Here is a 19,993-nt window from a genome sequence, read left to right as displayed (position 1 = left end):
AATCGGTGCCACAGTTAAGATTTTTTTTCCAATCATGCCATGTGCATTATGAATCTTCATTTGATGGTCCGTTATACAGGATCAGAGAACTAGATGAAATGGAATTCTGCTGTGAACAGGGGTGTGTGGAGAAGAGCTCTCGCAGGCTGTGCAGGTCTCTGAATCTCAGGGTCTGGTCAGTGGGGAGATCAAGCAGGTGCTGTGTGAAGAGGGGAAAGTGCTGCGTAGAGCAAGACTCCTCTCCTTGTCACGTCTAACACCGGTAAATCACTGCGGCTGCTCGCGGTTTCTGTGGAGGTTTTGGTGCTTGTGCTGCCTCCTCTGGGACGAGCAGCTGGTCGGGCAGACCTGCAGCTGCCAGGCTGCCTGGAGGGGAGCAGTGGAGCATGGTTGCCCTGCTTGCCATCACCCTAAGCTGTGGGGCCAGGGAAGAGCGTTCGGGTTCTGTATGTGAGTGTGTGTGTGTATGGGGTGCTGGAAAGCCTGCATGTGGTGACCAGGAATTGTGTGCCAAGGCCCTGTCTGCTGGAGATCTGCAGGTTTCTGGATGGGGTGCAGCTGTCCAGGAAGGCTGGCGATCGCTGCAGGGCCTGCCTTTACTCCTGTCCCTGGTTAATGCCAGTTGAATTCCTGATCTGCTGGTGGGGTGCTAGAGGTGAAATAATGCTGGGTACAATGTTGCCTGTCTTAGAGCAGAAAATGTTAAGAATCATTGTGAGTCTGATACTGGTTCTGTCCAGGAGACCCCTTAATGCGTGGTGGGAAGATGAGAAGATGATGTGCAAAGTGGCCATTTCAGAGGAGGGAATAACATGGGAGCTCGCGGTGCAGTACAACTAGTCACACTTGCTCTGGGGTTTAGATCAGGGTTTAAGCAATGGTGTGTTTGACACAATGCAACGTAAAGCACGTGGGCATTGAAGCTGTAGGCGTTCTGTGTGTGCCTGTAACACCCAGCCCTACACTTCCTGCTTTGGTCAGCACGGTGTCCTCACCTGCAGGCACCAGGACCATAACGTCCCCTGCATCCCGTTTGCAATACCTTCTGCCATGGTGAATATACCCAGACTGGTTTAAAATCTGTTGTCTTGGGCACTGCTTGCAGCTCTGCCAGCGACGTCTGGAGGTCGGCGCGTGCCCGCGTATTTACCCGCTCGCGAGGTGCTCAGTGCCCCACGCTGGGCTGCGGGCAGCTGAAGGTGCCCCGCTGGTGCTGCATGCGCAGGGCCGGAGCGTGCCACGCGTGCCCTTGGGCTTATTCAGCACCAGCACGAGAGTCTGGTGGGCAAAGGGTTTGTGGGGTTCAGTGCGTGCCAGCTGCCTTATTCACTAGCCTTCACACAGCCAGAGCGTGCCAGTAGAGCTGAGATGGCCTGTTATTCTTTGGAGAAGCGGTGCTGGCCACCACGCTCACTGCCGTTTGTAAAGACACGGCAGGATTGGCGTGGGTAGTAAAAGGTTTCCCATAGCCTTTTTGTCTTATGCTTGCAGATCCCATTTTGGACTGTGGCTGCCCCTCAGCAGGGCACCTCTTGTTTTGAAATCCAGCATGAGACTGGCTCGTTAATAATCTCGCTGCTTGGCTCTGCAAAGCAAGGGATGGCCCTTCCTTTCTATCCAAGAAAACAGCTTTCTGAACTGCGCTGCAGTCTCCAGGACCTACGTAGTCTTTCAATTGCAAAGCTGAAAAAGTTACTTTTATCTTATGGATGAGTGCTTCAGCAAGCACTTTAAAAATTTTATTTCATGCGTGGTGAGGAATCTAGTTTCCACACTGCTAAGAAATGGGAGCAGAAGTCAAGAAAATATCTACTTTGCTGGATATAATGGAGTAACTGTCAGGTTTATCATTTCCTAGTTTAAAATACTTAAGATTGAGAATTGAGGCGGGATTTGGTAACATCTGCTAGTTGCAACTTGAGGTCTTGGGTGTCAAATCATTGCTGCCGTGTCCTGTACAGTGTACAGGAAGTTTTTTTTATAGCTAACAAACCTGCTCTGGAAAGGTTAGGTAGCTGCCCTCCTCCTCTTCCTCCTCCTTGCAGGGAGCTCAAGGCAGCTGAAAGGAGCCCCGGTGATTTTGTCCAGCAGCTGCCCCTGTGTTCTGTGGTTATTGCTTCTGGTTGTTTATATGTATTTAGTGATGCCCAGTTGTCTTTTGAAAACCAAAGCTCAGCATAAAGGGGAATGATCTCTGGAGCACATTCACTATTCAGAACGGAGTTGTCTGGTTTCTCCCTAAATGATTTCTGGTTTTGTGATTGCAAAGTAAAACTTCACCTTTTTTTTCCCCAGTGCCCTGATTCTGCGTGCAAGCAGGACCTCCTCGCCTACCTGCAGCGCATCGCCCTGTATTGCCACCAGCTGAATATCTGTAGCAAAGTGAAGGCTGAAGTGCAAAACCTCGGAGGGGAGCTGGTTGTGTCTGGGGTATGTATGAGCTATGGCATGTCCAGTTCTTCCAGGGGTAACAGTTATTCCAAGCTAAGCTTTTATGCTAAACATTATAGAAAAGAGACAAGAGATTTTGGAGCATTCAGTCAGTTTTAATGTATGCAAGGTTTATAATACTGCCTGCACTGCCTTGTTGTTCCTGGAGGAAACGCTTACTGTTTGAAAGGGGGGAAATTACAGACTTCACTTTTCATTACTCAACAGTGTGTGTAGACAGATTCACTTTACCTTTGTGTAATCTACTGTTTTTCCAGACTCTTTTTCACTCTTAGTGAGGTTAAATCGCTTTAATCAACATAGCTAAACCTACCCCATGTCTCTGCACAGCCTTGGAACATGCTGGGGTCCTGCAATGCTCCAGAGATGTTAATATTTCAAAATAGCTGTGCCCTGGAGAGAGCAGGGATTTTTAGTGGCTGCTCTGTTTTATGACAGCTGAAAGCTGCCGTAGGCCAGCCTGCTGCCTTATTCTAGCCATTACTTAGCAAATAATTTTTTCACTGTAGTTCATGAAATGCTTCCTCCTAAGAGGAATCTGTATGACGGATATCTGGGGGGAGGGAAGTGGTGCTAGCCTCTTAATTTATTCTGCAATATTCTTCTTTTCCCTGGATGGGTATGTTGGATCACTGGTGCTTTTGCCCATCCATGTTGTAACTGAGGTGGGAGGTTTGAAGAAGGGACAGGAATGTCTGACAGTCCAGTATTGTTACCTGAATCCTTAAAAGCAAAAGGAAAAAAAACTTACCACCTTCTGCCATTTAGATATTTCAAGTGCTTAAACTTATTAGCACATCTTTTTCCCCCGCAATCAAGCAAGCATTGCAGGAGTGCTTTGGGACAGCAGCAGCGGAGGGGGGGCTGGGGCAGTGCTGGTGACAGACGGCCCTCGCGAAGCGTGGCACCTCCGCCGGGGAGATGGGCTCCTCCGCTGCCGGTCGCCTGCGCTCAGCGGAGCCGAGTGACGAGATGCCATGAAACGCGTGGCTGCGCGTCTCGGTTGCGTGCCTGATGTCCTGTTAGCTGGAAGGCTGAAGGCATCGTGCTGTCAAAGAAGTAGATGTGTCATTATGCGATAATACGTACTCCAGGCTTTTACTGCAGTTATTCAGTGTCTCCACAATTTACATACCCTTCTGCCATAAATTAGTTATATGAACAGGCTGGCATCTGTACTCTAATCTCCTGGTTTTATCTGTTCTCCACTGGGGCTGTCCAGTGGGGCTAAATATTGCCAGTAGTAGAGTTAAACTTATATCAGATTATCAGATGAGGACCTCTGCCAGCCCAGGGACTTCACCTGTCTAAACATAAAATTCTTCTCAGCCTTAATATCCTGGCCCATCCACATACTGCAGAAGTTTTATGAAAGCAGCGCTATAACCAGGCAGTAAGAGCTTGCACCCTAAGCACTCTGACAATTCATTTAGAAAAGTTCCTCCTTGCTTTCATTGCATTTAACATGATTCTTCCTGCTGTGAAGGTTCATGGAAATAGTCAAATGCAATGAAGGTGTTTTCCAGCCTGAAGACTGGGGGAGGAAAGCAGATGACGCTGGTTTGCTGGAGGGCGCAGACCCGATCTGCCGTTGTGGTACTCAGAGCACAGCGTGAGGGCAAGGAAGGTACCAGCGCCGTAAGAAAAGCAGCCACCCCCCTGCTCAGCTTGGTCTGCTGCTAGACAAGCTTGACAACTTCCCCCAAAACCTTCCTTAAATGCCTACAACACAGGAATTTTAAGTGTGTAGAGGCAGCTGAGCTCTTGTGTAAGCTGAGCAGAGGTGCTGCAACCCCTCCCTGCCCCAGACCGGTTGGTGTTCACAAGCCAGAGGTCCCACCTCGAGCAGGGCACTGGCACCCTGAGAAGGGGGGGATCCCAGCTGAGGTCACCTCAGTGGTCCTCCCCTCTCTCTTCTACCCTGCCCTGCTTTTGGCTTTTCATCTCTGCCATACGCTAAAGCTTAGGTAAATGCATTTTTTTTCTCCTCATTTTAATGCTTTTGTAAATCAGGAACCACCTGGGAAAGGGCTCCAGACCTGGCTGAAGGAGCAGCTGCGTGCGCTCCTTTCCAGTACAACTTAATATTCCAGGGTGATTTAAATATTTATTATCGGCGAGTAAGATACTACTACAGCTTTATTAATTTCATTAGATAATAAGCTACTCTTAAAGCTTAGTCACAAAAGCAAACAGCAGAATACAAATCTTCGACTGCCATTAATAGAGAAAAGGCACAGATTAAGGGCAAACATTGCGCTTTTATTTTTGGTGGCACAAATCACTTTTTTACCACTTAGTGTCCGGAGTAAAACACTGCCTCGAATTTGGAACTCCAAATTTCAAAAGAAGACCCAGAAAAATCAGCTTTTGAGTGCTTTTATACCCCAGGACTATCATGTTTTCTGGAATACTGTATTCATAGGTTTTTGCAGCGTGTAACGCTTGCGTGTTCCTGTTGGGCAGGTGGACAGTGCCATGTCCCTCATCCAAGCAGCCAAGAACCTGATGAACGCGGTGGTGCAAACTGTGAAGGCTTCCTACGTGGCATCGACTAAGTACCAGAAGTCCCAGGGCATGGCTTCGCTCAATCTTCCCGCCGTCTCTTGGAAGATGAAGGCTCCGGAGAAGAAACCCCTGGTCAAGAGGGAGAAGCAAGATGAAACCCAAACTAAAATCAAGAGAGCGTCCCAGAAGAAACACGTCAACCCGGTGCAGGCTCTCAGCGAATTCAAGGCGATGGAGAGTATTTAAAGAGAGGTCTCTGTCTTGGTTATTTTCTTCTCTAGCCCACTACTGCTACTTCCAGAACTCTACTTTTAATATTCTAAGGATTTTTCAAAAGTTTACTATTCCTCAAAATGTATTTACTTAATATAATTTTGATAACTTTGTTTAGATTACGTGGGGAAATACTCAAATTTATAAGTCCTATCAGTATAGCTTCAGCCTGCGGAAGTGTGTTAATTTAGATTGCTTTTAGATTTCAGGGGTGTATTTCTAGCTGAAAATTGTTTTGTATAATCTTGCTTTAAATAAAATATTCTATAACCAAAGAGGATTTTACAGTAACACTAACGGTTAACACTAATAGTTGAATCGTGCTACTCAGAGACTGCAGTTTTTCATTGTGATCGAGAGGAGAATTAGATCTTTTCACTCAAAAATTAATTATTGTATGTATTAGTGTATTCCTGCTGTCGGGGTGGAGAGGGAACAAGCTCTGTACGCCCAGAGGAGTATGAGAATACAGCAGGCGCTGGCTGCGCTGCCGCGAGCGTGACCACGACTGGGAAATGCCCGGAAAAAAGGTGTGACCCGGCCGGAGCGGGGCTGCGCGGGAGGTGGGGGCCACGCTGGGCGCGTTGCTGACGGGACGCTGCTCTCCTGGGCTGCCCTGCAGCTCCTGCCTGATGGGGGGCTCCGGGCCGGCCCGGGGGGTGTTGGGGGGTCACTGCCGCCGGCCTTTCCGGCGGGGGCTCCGCACGCGTCGTGCTGGGGGAGCACCCAGCGCAAATCCGGTAAAACATGCAATCATGGAGGCGGCTGATTACTTCTGTATGACACCGGACGGGAATTTTAATGCCTGGTTACAAATTACTAATGTATTTTGCTGCGGGACACTAATAAAGTTGCTTTTACCAGCTGGTGTATTGTGGTGCTGTGAATGGAGCGGGCTCCCCGCCCGCCCCTGCTCCCCCTCCCCGGCATTCAGATGCAAATCGGCTTTGTACTCATTTCTCATAATTGCTCTGCATCCCGCCTTGGGCTTCCAAAGGCACCCAGCAAATAATGTTTGCTCAGGCTGCAATTTAGACTATACATTATTTGTGATAACTATAGCTACAAGGTATAATTTCCCTGTCTTATTTAAATTTTATGAATTTCCGTGTGGTTTATGCTTACCAATAAAGTCCAGTATTCGAGAAGACGCGCTTGCGCAGGTCAAAGCCGTGTTTGCTGTTTCTGTAAAGCATCCATTAAAATGGAAAGCAGCCTGTTCTGTAGTTAATGTTTTAAACTGCATCTAAATTTTAGAGCCATTCCTTGGCAACGTTATGTTATAATTTTATTTATCTTGATCAGCTTATAATTTACTATATCAAGGTTATTGCTGTCATGTTACCAAAATGCTGATCAGAATTAAGCTAAATAGTTCTTGGGATATTTTTGCCAAATTTATTATGTTTTCAAGCATTTTAGCCTCTTGAGCACAGATAATAAACAGCTGAATTATGTACTAGTTTTCATATGCCTTTAACATCTAAACAGACGCCTGCTTGGAGGGTAAGCTGCGCTCCTTCCTCTGACATTCAAGGGTTAATGAAATAGATAATCTGTAGATCTTGGGTTTTATATTATTAAACTGCTTCTATACAATACGATTTTTTTTTCTTTCCTGGTATTAATATAATTGTCTTAAAGGCTGTGTTCCATGGGCTGTTCAGTGGCTCCCTTCAAAATACACGTTACTCCCCTCAAAATGTAAGTCTGTTAAAAATAAACCCATAAATTAAGACTTACAGGCAAATTTATATGTATTTAGCTTTTAAATAAATGTTAGTGTATTTTATGCTACAAACTTTGAGCATCAAGTTGTCAACAAATTAAAATAACGGTTCCACCTGCTGAAAGCTGGTTTGAAGCCCCGTGGGGAGGCAGGAGCCGGGGGGAAGCTCCGGGCCTCTTGGCTTCAAGAGGCAGCGCTGGGGTGGGCGCCCAACAGCCCCAACGCACCCACCTCCCCCAGAGCCAGGAGCTGCCGCTCCTCCTCCTCCCAGAGCTGCCCTGGGGCCTGCAGGGGAGAGGGGCGAGAAGGTAAATGGCTAATGGTGTGACTTATTTAATTGCTCTGTTCAGGAGTGCACTAACGGTGGCTGGGAGGAAAGCGAAGCCCTGTCTCCGTGGAGCAGAGGGAGGATTTAGTGTCCTGGGAAATCCGGTTTCCAGTCCCGGTGCTGCGGAGCGAGCGGCTGGGACGTGGTTACCGATCCTCACGCTTCCGCTGCTGCCTGGGCCCGGCCCGCTCCGCTTCCTGCCTGGCCCCATCGGGCGAGTGGCCGGCTGGAAGGAGGTTTTAATTGCATCCACAGAACCACAGAATCATTCAGGTTGGAAAAGCCCCTCGGGATCATCAAGTCCAACCATCAGCCCGACTCTACAAAGTTCTCCCCTACACCACATCCCCCAGCATCTCATCCAAACAACCCTTAAACACCTCCAGGGATGGGGACTCCACCCCCTCCCTGGGCAGCCTATTCCATCAGGGGTGGATGGTGCAGAGGAAAGTCTGATCTCGTGGGCCTGGCGGAGAGAGCGGCAGTTCCTCACCTCACAGCCACCCCAAAGCCCCCTCGGAAGGAGCCGGCGCAGGAGCAGCACCAGCTCTACTCGTGTTGCCCCCAGTGAAGCAGCAAGGGGGGGGCCCCCGGCTTGTTCAGCGCCGGACCCAAGGCCCCGCAAGCGAGTGGCTCCGTAGTTCAAAAAAAACTGTAAATATGCTGATCTTGGTGTGTCAGGTAAAGCCTCACGTGTGAAACCGGCAGCCACACTTCAGGGCAGCGGTGCTGCGCCGCACAGCGAGGGGGGTCCGGGCGCCAGTGAAGCTGTAACTTTATTAGAGAGCCAATTGAAAAGAATTACAGTAATTACTGCTTGATGTAATTAAGCGCTGGGGAAAGGCTCGTGCAGTTGGTCTCCGCTGCGGCTGCTGGAGGGGAACGCTCCACCGGGAGGGAGCGAGCATGGCCGTGTCAGGGTGTAAAAGCCTTGGGGGCACAAGGTGGGAAAGCTGCTCAGCTGCATCCCCCACGTCCCCTGCGGCTCGGCACCGCTGTCCCGTTAACCGGAGCAGAAATCACGGGGCTCCCGGGGCTGGGGATGGAGGGGACCCACAGCAGCTCGGGCAGGGAAGGGCTGTGGGAGCTCCCTGCCCGCCAGCGTGTGTGGGTGGGAGCCAGGCATGGCTGCTCCCCAGTCACCCCCCGAAATACACCAAAATATTTGTTGAACAGGAAGGATTTGGGGGTTTTGTTGCACTGCTGTGGGATGGCAGCGCCCAGTGAGGCCGGGCCCCAGGCCAGCAGCCCTCCCGCCTGCCCCAGGAGTGGGGACCTGGCTGGGCAGGGACGCTCAGGAAGATGAACCCGCATTATCTCCTGAAGTGTATTAGTGAAACCACATTAAATCCTCAGGAGAGAGTCTTATTCCAAATTTCAAGTGCTCTTAATTCAATTCAGCGGTGAATCAAGTCACGTTGAATTTATGCTGCTTTAATTGCGTGTGAAGGGTTCGCGCCGAGGTTTAATGCTCTTTAACGAATGCCTTTTCCATTCAGCGCCCCCCCCAGCTTTGCTGCTGCCCGGCTCAGAGCCCGGCCCCGGGCTGGGGGCTGGGGGCTCTCCTGGCTGGCTGGGGGACGCCGGTGGGAGGACGGGATGGGTGTGGAGAGGGGAGCGAAGCACCCTGAGCTGTATTGTCTAATAGCAGGATGGGCAGCAGCAAGCGCCAGGTTCAACACAAGCTGAGGCAGCCAAACCTCAAATATGCAATTACCTGGGAGGGCAGAGTGGGTGGTGAGGGGCGTGTGGGTTCAAAACCCCCAACAAAGGGGTTCGAAAAGGAAAAATCCATTAAGGTACATCAGCTGCTCCCACGCTGAAGGCTCAGGGCTTCCCTGTGCTGGGATTTTGGAGGCTGGCGAGCATCCCGGGGAAGCAGAGCCTGTGGTCTCTGCGCCGAGCCCCCTCCCTGCCCACCACGTGCCAGGATCTGGGGGTGGGGGAGCTCAGGCTGAGCCAGCAGGACCCTCCTGAGGCTTTTGTGGGTGCAAAGGGAAATAACGCCCTTCCGGGCCTGGCCGCGTGTGTGATGCCAGCCCAGAGAGGCTGCGGCTTAATGCCCACCTGGGATGGGGGAGGACAGGGGCGGGATGACCCCCGTTATCTCCACAATCAAGGATTTTATCCCACTTCCTCTCCCCCAGACCCGCAGAGGTGCCTGGTCTGCTGAGCCCTGCCTGGGGTCTCCATTTGCCCCCCCCCAGCCCCGGGGCCCTCCCGTCCCTGCTTGCCCCAGGCCTGGACCATGTGCCCAGCGCGGGGGAGCTGCTGTGGCGGGAATGGTGGTGGGTGCAGGGGCCGTGCCACGCTGCAGGAATCGGGGTCAGCAGGACCTGAGTCACCACAGCAGGACGTGCCCACGACGCCCCGAGCTGCCGGCGGCGCAGGGAGCACGGCTTGTCCCCGTCCTGCCCGCAGCCGCCGAGGGAGAGGCAGACAGCGGGGCAGAAGCCCTGCCATTACTCCAGGCTGCGGACCAGCAACGCCATTTGGGAACAAGCCTGTCATTAGCGGGGACACCAGCCTGGGCTGGCATTTATGGACGGGGGAATCAGCCCAGTGCTCGCCTGCGCTTCTCCGCCACCCTCCAGGGACATGTGGGGCCACCCATAGTGCCTGTCACCGCCAGCTCTGCTGCTCCTGCCTGGCCTCATGCCCATCCCCGTGGTGTCCAGGCACTGGGGGGAGGAAGGGCTTCCTCTGCCTTGACTTTGGTAAAGGGGGGACGGGGCTCAGCGGGTTGGACCTGAGAGGGAGAGTGTCCGGCTGCCTGCTCTGCTGAGAGGGGAGCCTGCCAGAGCTGAGCTGCCTGGGTCACTGCATTTTATTTAACACACACGATGCTCAGTATTTCCAGATAATTTGTGTTAATGTTGTGTTCAACCACCAAAGGGAGCTGCACTGGGAGCAGGGGTCTGCAGCAGCACAGCACGGCCCTGGGCAGCACCCCACAGCCGGGACCCCCCCAGCCACAGGGAGCCACCCCGCCATGGCCGGGAGGAGGCGAGGGCTGGAGCCACGGGGGCAGGGAGGGCTCTCACTCCTGACACAACCAGCAGCTGGGGCCGTGGGGGTGCCCGCACCTGACAGCCTGGCCCCCACCAAGAGCAAAGCCTCCGGGCAAGCGCCCAAATGGCCTTTGGCACCAGTGACTGACCTCCTGGGGGCAGGGGCTCACGGCTGCAACACACCCCCCCAAAGGCAACTGGCTCTACAAAAATGCCTTTGCCCCGGGGTCGAGGGGCAGCACGGTTCCAGCGCTGCCCGGGGGGTTTGGCCACAGCTGCTGGATGCAAAGGTCACTGAAGAGCAGCAGGGTCAAAGGGCCTCAAAAAACCTTTGCACTGCAAGTGTCTTCAGTGAGCTGCCAAACGGCTTGTGATAAGCAAGGCCAGGATTTTTTTTTAAATTTTTTTCTCTTCTCTCCTTTAACATTATGTGTGACCCTCCCGGTTTGCGGGCACCGTGCTCTGCCGCAGCGCAGGACCCACCCGCGGCGGGGGATAAGAGCAGCAAACACCAGCCGCCAGCACTTCCCCCTCCCCGTGCCAGCCCCTGCGGCCTGTGGGGAGCAGCTGGGGGTGCCACGTGTGGTGGCCCCTAGCAAATGCAATGCTGTCAGAAACTTTGCCTTTTTTTAAGACTTTTAGGATTAGGGAGTGGAGCTTTGACTTCGGGGGTTGAACAGGGAGAGGGTTGGTCCAGCCCAGTCGCTGCTGCTGCTGGTTTTCTCCCTGCTCAGCCCTTACACAGGTGTTAAACCTTCCCTACCTCAATTAAATCCAGCTGTGAAACAGCAATGAGGCCAGGCAGGGCTGAAGAAATCCGTGCTCTGATACCTCGTGTGTCAGCTCTGCTCCCCGGCTGGAGACCCCCTTCCCCACGGCATCTCCCTGGGGGTTCACTTTGCACAGACAAGCCTCTTCCCAAGCTCACCCTGGCCACTGACATCAGAGATATGGGTGTTTTTTTCTAACCTACAAAGCAAAACCCTGGCAGGACTGGCTGGGAAATGCACTTCAGGAAAAAAAAAAAAAAAGAAAAGAAAAATCATTTTTAATCCTAACAAAACAGCCTGAATCGAAACCCAAAAAGAGAAGGACCAAAAAAAAAAAATCAATGTTTATAATTAGCTCTGCTACTTAACAGTGACAACAACTGACATGCTGTAAGCGGTAGCCAGAAGTATTTTAGCATCAAGAAGGGCTAATAGCCTTGAAATAGCCCAATCGATCGCCTGCCAGGCTGCGCTGGCTGCGGGGAGCTGCTTGCCCGGATGAGCAGCGGGGGGATAAATCACACAGCCCCTCGCAAAGCCCCAGTGTCGTTGGCTGTGTGGGCACATCACTGGCGGTGGCAAAGCCCCGCGAGGCTGCGCTGGCCCCGGCTCAGGGCCGGGGGGATGGTGGGGGACCAGCCGGGCTTTTTTCCTTAATTTATTTTTCTCCACTTGTGTTGGTAACGTTGGTGCTGCAGCCCCTGGGTCCCATTAAGCCGGCGGCAGGAGTAGCGGTGATTGAAATACCTGTTATTGCCAGAAAGCAATTCTGCAAGTGAGTACAGGAATTATAAATAATCGCCTGCTCCAGCGCCGGGAGCGGGGCCTGCGTGGTGCGGGGTGCCAGCAGCCCCCGCGTCGCTCCGCAGCCCAAAGCTTGGCAGCCTGACACTGGGGTGTCCCAACGCTCGCCCTGCCTTCGCCTCTCATCGCGCTGCCTGAGGAAGGACAATGTGGGGTGGGAGAATCAGCCCGAGGAGGAGAAGGCAGAACATCCTCCCCAATGGCCCACGCAGTGTGAGGAAGACACCAAAGGAGGTTCATGGCGGGGGGAGGGCACCTGAGCCTCAAGGGAAGAGCAGAGAGGCTGCAACTGGAGGACCTGTGAAGGGAGATGCCCAGCCCAGCCCGGCAAGGAGAGCGTGCTGCACAGCATGGGTGGAAAAGCCTTGGCCGAGAGATTGTCTTGGAAGCCATCTCCGAAGGCAAGAACAACGCAAGCAGAAAGCCTCAGTGGTTTGCTGTAGGGCAAAGAGTGGCTCCCCAGCTGGGTAGCCCTGCGATGGCAGGGGCGGTGCCATGGCCGTGCCACAGCGGGTGTTCTGAGCCCAGAGCACTGGCCACGGCTGGTCCCCGAGCAGAGAGGGGCCGCAGGAGCTGCCATGGTGGAGTCACAGGACCTACCCAGAGGGGTGGTGGAGCTGGGGGGTGGTCACAGCCCCACAACCCAGGGCTAGTCCTGCCCCGAGCCAAGGCTGGGTTAGAGACCTCCAGAGAGCCCCTCCACCCTTACAAGGAAACAACACTCAGTCCTCCCGTACAAGCACAAAACAATCCAAAGGCCAACGGTGCTGCCTGAGTGCAGAGACACATTATACAGAAGCAAATAAAAGATCACAGACACCGTGGGTCATCGCCAGGCAAGAACAAAGGCAGATCAGAGCCGCGGGAGCAAACGCTTCCCTTTGTGCAGCAGAGCTGCTTAACAAGGACAGTCCCACATCCCTCAGTCCTTCCCACCCCAAATCATCCTGCAGACAGACTGAGAACACTCATAAAGTACCATGGTTGGAGGCAGCGTAAACTGAGACTCCACCTCATCCCCCCTAAGGTATACACCTCTGTTCTTCCAGCAGTACCCCATGCAAAAGAAGACGTGCCCCCAAACCCGCGTGTTTTAATAACGAAGCTGTTGGCACACTCACCCAGTGGTGGGATCTCATTCAGTCCAGCAGTTTATTCAAAAGTGCATTTACAACTGTGCCATCAAAACTCACGCTGTTGCCCTCGATTATCTGGCATTGAACTGAATCTACAGCTATTTTCATCTTAATTCCTGAATGATGGTATTTACAGAGCCAAGGAGTTCCTTGAAATAGCCGTCCTTGTCACCCTCCCTCTGCTCCTCTGCCGCCAGCTCCTCGTACTCGCTGCGCAGGAGGCTGAGGGTGGTGCTGAGGGCCTGGTCCCCCCGGTAGCGCTCCCTGCAGAAGGCCATCAGCACCCCGACCATCTTGAGGACCTTCTCCCGACTGTCGTGCTCTGGCATGGCCAGCAGGTTGGAAACGACTACGCACCAGTCCTGCTCCACCACTGCCGGCACCAGCTTGACCTGCCGGTACTGCTGGATTTTCTCAGCCATTTGATCTCCGTGCTGTGAGTCCTCAAGCAGCATCTGTGGGAAGTGGTGGAACATGGATTAATATCCCTATCAGAGAGCAACTGCTCCCATGAGGTTACACATTTAACGCTTGGACTAGATGATCTTCAAGGTCCTTTCCAACCTAGATGATTCTGTGGAGAGGAGGACGCACACCCGTAACACCTGCCTTGGAAGGTGGCTTGCAACAGAAAACCAAGAGGAGCTTGTGTCCTGGTTCCCTGTTGCCTGGGCATCAAGTGGGCCACAGGGGCTGGCTGCCCACCCTGGAAAACTCTCGGTGGCCAGGGCTTTAAGGATCACGCAGCCCTGAAAGGGGACTCAAGGGGAAAGACGTTCAGCAGAAGACCTGTAAAGTCTCTGGGTCTGCTGCTCTGGGCTGCTGGACAGGCTCCTTCAGCACCTAACAACATCACCACTTGGCTTCGTGCTGCTCTTACAGAAGGGATGGAGATCTGAGTCTCCTCCAGCCACAGCCAGACCTTCCCCTCCCAGCCTGGTCCAGAAAACCCCCAATACTGAAATTCTGCAGGGACGGTGCTGAGAGCAGAAAGGTGCCCATGGGTCCCGGGGCAGGCAGGGCTGCCAGCTCCCTTCCCAGCGAGAGAGACCTGCCCCAAGTGGCACCAGGGCCAGGGGGAGGAAGGGAAACCTCCCACCACCACCCCGACAGCCTGTGGTGGAGCGGCTGTCGATAGCGTGAAATTCCCCAAACAGGCTCCATTCCCCCAGTGGATCCTCACGGCTTGGCTGGCGGCCCTCTGTGCTAATTACTATGTCTGTGCTTCACTAATGAGTTCTGTGTAACACAGGGCTGCTCGCCTCGGCCTGCTGAAGGGAGCCGAGGGCTTCCTAGGGGCTGCGGAGCAGAAATCCAGCCCTGGGGAAGGGGGAGGGCAGCCAGCGTGCCCAGGAGCTGCTGCAAGAAGCAACCAGACAACCTGATCCCTGGGGGCCACTTGGGTCCCTGAGGGCGGCCATAACATCTTCCCTGACCTGCTCATCAGCTTGGCAACGGCCTCCTGCTGTCCCCCGGGGTGCCAGGAGCTTGGTCATACTGATTTGCAGGACACAGCGGGGACAAGGAGGGACAACGCCGAGGGGACCTCCCCTCTCCCGGTCCCCTGAGAGGGCTAAAACCCCACTGGCCATGAAGGATTTGGGGTAAAAAGGAAGGAAAGCAGCAGAAAAAGCTGTTCAGAGCCCCGGAAATTTGTGCTTCAGCACAGAGAGCTGCCAATGGTAGTTTATGATTTTCAAACCAACCCATCTGACTGCGTCATCCAGCCCAGACCTGCCACCCCGGCTCACACCAGCCCTGCGCCCCACCAGGCACCAAGGGCTCTCCCATCCTCCATGATGGGGCTGGGATTGATACACGGCATTCCCAGCCCGGAGGGCAGCGAAGAGTCATTGATTTAACATAAACCTGAGAATCTGCCAGGCTGCGGACTGCCCCCAGCCACAGCAGAGCTGGGAACAGAGAGGGCTGCTGGAGGGGCGGCTGTGAAATGTGCAGCAGGAGCGAACGGGAACGGTTCAGGTAAAATGCCCACACACGCTCCCTTTCCATGCGAGCAGACAGACAGCATCGCTGTGCATTAGAGCCAGCACATGATAAGATTTCAGACCCGCTAAAATAATTTGCACCTTTATGAAGTCTCCTGGAAAACAACTCTTTTAAAACACAGACGTTGCTCTGCGGTGCCTGAAACCCAAGTATTACAGCAGTAATAATCTGCAGGGCAAATTGGCTATAAACTGAGTGAAAGTGGATTTAATTTCCATTCTCTAGAGTAAGAGAAACACACAGACTAAACAACACGCAATGGCAAGGAAAGATGGGTTTTAAACTGACATTTACAGCCGTAATCCAAGGTATTTGAAAATAAAACACTTAACGTTGCAGGCTTGGCTCCAGCAAGGGACGTGCAGGCAGGCAAGGCCTCTCCAGCAGGCAGGGCCACGGCAGCGGCGGCTGGTCCCCGGGCACTTGGCTGGCAGCCACAGCCAAGCTTACCGCAGTCCAGTGCCTATTTTCCTCACTCAGGTCCTTGCCATTTTGTAATTTAAACACCCTCAGGTGGAAACAACGATGGTGGTTTAATGAAAAATAAAAATTTAAGCTGGCTCTGGGCTCTCCCAGGCATTTGTCTGCTGCTGCAGTGGCCTGTGGGCTGGAGGGGACTCATCCCAAGAGCACAGACCAGCACCAATGCTGGGTCGGCCTCTCCTCACCCTCGTCCTGTGAGGATGCTTGACAGCCCCTTTGGCTCGGTGAGGGGGTGAAGGTGGGGAGTGCCTGGCCGGGTCCAGTCCCCTCCCTCCCAGCTCCTCACCTTCTCCACAATGAGGTCGTAGAGGAGTGTCACCACACGGACGTGGAGGGTCTCCATCCCCTTCTGCCTGAAGAGGCTCCTGAGGACCTGGAGGCCGCCCAGCTTGAGGAACTGCTGCTGGGCGTAGGGGAAGTGTCTCAGCATGGAGGACAGTGCGAAGAGAGCCTGGCATGGAGAGAGGTCCATCAGCACGGTGGCCACAGCCACCACATTTGGCGCAGCCTCTTCATGGCATCCCACGGGGACAGGAGAAACACCCTCCAACTCATCGGTGTGGAGCTCCCCAGCAGATGCATTCAAACCTCTCCTTGCTGAGGGGCATCTCCAAGAGTCCCCTTTTCTCCTGATCCCAGCCCTCCCCGGTGCTGTGAGGCTGTCCAAAATTGGGTGACTTCCACCGAAACTCCAACCCAGACTGTCACCGTGTTTGCTAGAACAATAACCCAGAGGGACCTGTGGCCAGCACCTGAACAGACCCAACGCCTTCACTTCTCCTCGCAGTTTGCCCCCACCGGCCCTCGGTACAGAGCCCGGCTACGGGATAAGGACGGGGCGAAGGTTGGCCAGCACCGTGCAGCACAGGATGAGATCACAGAATCACAGAATCATTCAGGTTGGAAAAGACCCTTGGGATCATCGCGTCCAACCATCAGCCCTACTCTACAAAGTTCTCCCCTACACCACATCCCCCAACATCTCATCCAAACGACCCTTAAACACGTCCAGGGATGGTGACTCCACCCCCTCCCTGGGCAGCCTATTCCACTCTCTGACCACTCTTTCTGTGAAAAATTTTTTCCTCATGTCCAGTCTGAACCTCCCCTGTTGCAGTTTAAAGCCGTTCCCCCTTGTTCTGTCTCTAATTCCCTGTGAGAAGAGACCAGCACCAACCTCTCTACAACGTCCTTTCAGGGAGCTGTAGAGAGTGATGAGGTCTCCCCTCAGCCTTCTCCTCCTCACACTGAACAGTCCCAGCTCCTTCAATCTCTCCTCACAGGATTTGCTCTCCAGGTGATTTGAACACCTGGGGAATGCCCTCTCCCTTGCACCCACACAGCCAAAGGACAAGACCATGATGTTTCCCAGGACACAGCCCAAAACAGGGTCTGTCATGTGCAGCATCACACACCACCAGCGAGAGACACCGGCACACCCAGCCTTGCCTCCTGGGCCCTGAGTGGCACAGGGTTAACAGCCAGGAGGCAATGAGGGGCCACTCGTCTGGTTTTGACAGTGGGTTTGCAGAAGGGCCGGGCTGACGCTGCCCGGGGCAGGGCAGAGGGACGGGGACGCTCCTCTGGGTGCCTGCCAGCGAGCAGAGCCTGCTCCTCGCACACCGAGGCGGACCGTGCATCCCCGCTCTCTGCGGACAGATCCGAGCTGACAGCCATGTCTTCCCCAGTCCCGTTTGTTTCTATTTTCCATCTTACGAGTTGCCGCTGGTGAATTGGAGGATGTTTCCATCTCCTTTTTTAACCATAGGCCAAAAGATGGGGGAGGGAAGAAATGCACTTTTGGCCTCGCTGCTGCACACCACTGTGAGTGCTGGGGTGGAAAACCCACCGGAGCAAGAGCTGTGGGGCTGCTGCCCTGTGTGGGAACGGGCTGGAGCACCGACCTGTCCTTGGGACCCTGGCCTGGAGAGAGACAGGAGACTTTACACGGCATAGGAACTGGAAATTATAAGTCTCTGTCCTCCTGGAAAAGGGGGTTCAACCCTCGGAGGCTCTCATATGGCCACACAGGAAAACGGCAGTACTGAGCTCATCCCTCTCACTCTTTCCAGGGGCTGCCAGTGGGACATGTTCAGGCTTTCTGGAAAGAACCGTCCTGCACCCACTACCCAGGGTTCAAGTGATGCTGGCGAGGACCTCTGCATGCTCAGCCCTCCCTCCCCACCCAAAACGAGCTCCAGACTGAGCCACAGGCACTCCTGGGAGGAGTTTCTGAGCACGGAATGTCCCGTGGTGCACTACTCCACCTCCTCACACCCGTGGCCAAAAGCAAAGGGATTCCCCTGTGCCCTTCACTCACTGGAAGACTCCTACCATGGACTAAAGGGGAACACGTTTGTGGGAGCTTGTTAAAACACTGGCAACACACTGCTGTTTGCATACCAGCGGGTGCATTAAAGATGAACAAAAGAGCTGGTGGTTCCCTTGCTCCGCCGAACCCCCTCTCACAGGAGGTCACTGCGTTAAATGGTGGGGCTGGGTTTTCGGGAGCAGCCAGATAATTTTATGGCCCATGAACAGAGGCAGCATCACACGCTAAAGCGAGGGTAATGAGATCTCATGCTCCAGGGATTACGGTGAGGAGGGAGGAAGGGAGGCGTCGAGGAAGCCCCCACCCCGACAGACAGTGCTGCACATTTGGCTGGGGGCTCTCAGCTCCAAAGCCACCACCAAAGGCAGGACACAGGGCTGGCTCCAGCAATTAGTTCTTCCCAAACGTCAGCTCTGGTGGTTGTTAGCCTCTGATTGTTACGCCTGCCACGGGGACTGTCGCCTCTCCTCCGGGAGGAGCCGCAGCACTGAGCCCTGTCCCTGGGGGGGCTGGCAGAGCTGCCGTGCGGGCTGCTGCTGGCAGGGGGGACGAGACCCACAGTGCCGGGAGGCTGGTGGGCACCGGCCAGCCAGGGCTGCTGGGGGAGGTCCAGCACCCAATGTCACTCTCCTGCACCCCTGGGGAGCAAAGCCCACCCAGCAAGGGGAGCAGCGCAGGGTCCCACACTCTCACAATGTCGGCAATGTCCCAGGGAGCACTTAATAGAGTTCAGCACAAAAAACAGCTTTATCCAGAGATGCGCCTCCACTCACTCACCTTCTTCTTGACAGCCAGAGGTTGTTCTGTAGCCAGAATAACCAGGAGCTTCTGCAGCGCACCCCCCTCGATTGCTTCTATCTGGACTTTGGGGTTGCTGCAGGGAAAAAAGCAAAAGGCAGGTCACCAACAGCGTGGGAGGGACTGCGGGTCTGTCGGGGGCAGCACCCTGCAGCAGATACGGACGAGGGTCAATCCAGCCTGACCCCAGAGCAAACCCCCCAGCTCCCACCGACCGCAGTTCACGGTTATGGGAAGGTGCAAAGCCCTACAGAGCACCTCAAACACAGCACACAACCGATGCAGCCTGAAGCAGTGGCAGCGGGGCTAGGGAAGGGCACGCTGGGCCATCCACACCACCCACCACGTGCCCACGTCCTACCCGTCTTCCCCTGGCAAGGAGCCCTGCCCTGTGTTTCCCTCACAGTTACTAATCATCTTGCTTTGCATCACATCTATTCCTTAATAGCCTTTTATTTCAGCTCTCACTTTCCCCCTCTCACCTGCTCCTTGCTTGCTGTTAACATGCTGATTTATTTAAACGCTCCTGTGCTGCAGCACCGGCCTCCAGCTCACCTGGAGGTAGGTCCTGCTTGTCCCCGGCGCCTCTGAATCACAAATTACACCCAGTCTCACCACCCACACGTCTCCTGCTTGAAGTACTTTTCTCCAAGGACTATAAATGGCTAAATGCATTCTTCTGTCTGCAAGAACCAGGATAAAATTTCAGGTCTGGATGTGAACAGCTGCCCCAGGCAGACACAGACAAGCTGACCCATGGTCCGCACTGGCCCCGGGTACCGGCTGCCCGGGTAGGGGCACCTCGGCCACACAGACACTTTGCAAACCCACTTCTAGTACATCTTGGAAGGTGTCGGAGAGGTTAGATGCTACAGGCTGCTCCCTCTTTGGCAGCACTTTCACTGTTGGAGCACAACGTACCGGCTGTCTACATTCCCTGATCCCAGGTCTCTCACGCTCTGAGGAACAGCTCCAGCACTTCAGCCTTTGCTCGAGTTTGAAGCAGCAATTGCACTGCAGCCAGACAAAGGTCATGCATCCCTGCTACAGCAAAACACCCACAGCTCTTACCGCTACCAGAAAACTGCTGGAGCAGCCAGTGCCAAGCATCATCCAAGAAATAAGAGAGACAGAGGCAGACAGGGTCATAAAAAAACAAAAACAGAAGACAAATGGACTTGGGCAGGGAGCAGCTTTGAATTAAACCCATGGCTCCCAGAACTACAGCAGAACACTAAGCTCATGTCAACCCACCCCTCCCTTCTCCATCCAGGCTTTGCTTCTCACACCATTAGGAGTCACCCACGGCTCAGAGGCGGCAGATCTAGTGTGTGGGTTCCCAACTGCAATTACCAAGCTG

At 54.0% G+C, this 19,993-nt stretch overlaps 2 protein-coding genes across 8 annotated transcripts in view; one reads left to right on the top strand and one right to left on the bottom strand.

Moving 5' to 3' along the window:
• CTNNA1 (catenin alpha 1) overlaps positions 1 to 6,095 on the top strand; it is a 119,914-nt gene extending 113,819 nt beyond the window's left edge. For all 3 annotated transcript variants that reach the window (XM_074884170.1, XM_074884169.1, XM_074884171.1), the window contains 2 exons: positions 2,296 to 2,430; positions 4,918 to 6,095. In XM_074884170.1, the coding sequence (XP_074740271.1) occupies positions 2,296 to 2,430; positions 4,918 to 5,205 (423 nt within the window). In that variant the 3' untranslated portion in view covers positions 5,206 to 6,095. The remainder of the gene's footprint in view (positions 1 to 2,295; positions 2,431 to 4,917) is intronic.
• A 6,907-nt stretch (positions 6,096 to 13,002) lies between these two features.
• The window catches only part of SIL1 (SIL1 nucleotide exchange factor), a 100,631-nt gene continuing 93,640 nt past the window's right edge, over positions 13,003 to 19,993 (bottom strand). For all 5 annotated transcript variants that reach the window (XM_074883774.1, XM_074883772.1, XM_074883775.1 and 2 more), the window contains 3 exons: positions 18,613 to 18,709; positions 15,790 to 15,954; positions 13,003 to 13,465 (listed from right to left, as the gene is read on the bottom strand). In XM_074883774.1, the coding sequence (XP_074739875.1) occupies positions 13,115 to 13,465; positions 15,790 to 15,954; positions 18,613 to 18,709 (613 nt within the window). In that variant the 3' untranslated portion in view covers positions 13,003 to 13,114. The remainder of the gene's footprint in view (positions 13,466 to 15,789; positions 15,955 to 18,612; positions 18,710 to 19,993) is intronic.

Source organism: Strix uralensis, chromosome 14 (assembly GCF_047716275.1).
Source record: "Strix uralensis isolate ZFMK-TIS-50842 chromosome 14, bStrUra1, whole genome shotgun sequence".
In the NCBI taxonomy this organism is placed as follows: Eukaryota; Metazoa; Chordata; class Aves; order Strigiformes; family Strigidae; genus Strix; species Strix uralensis.
This window is presented reverse-complemented; position numbering and strand designations above follow the sequence as displayed.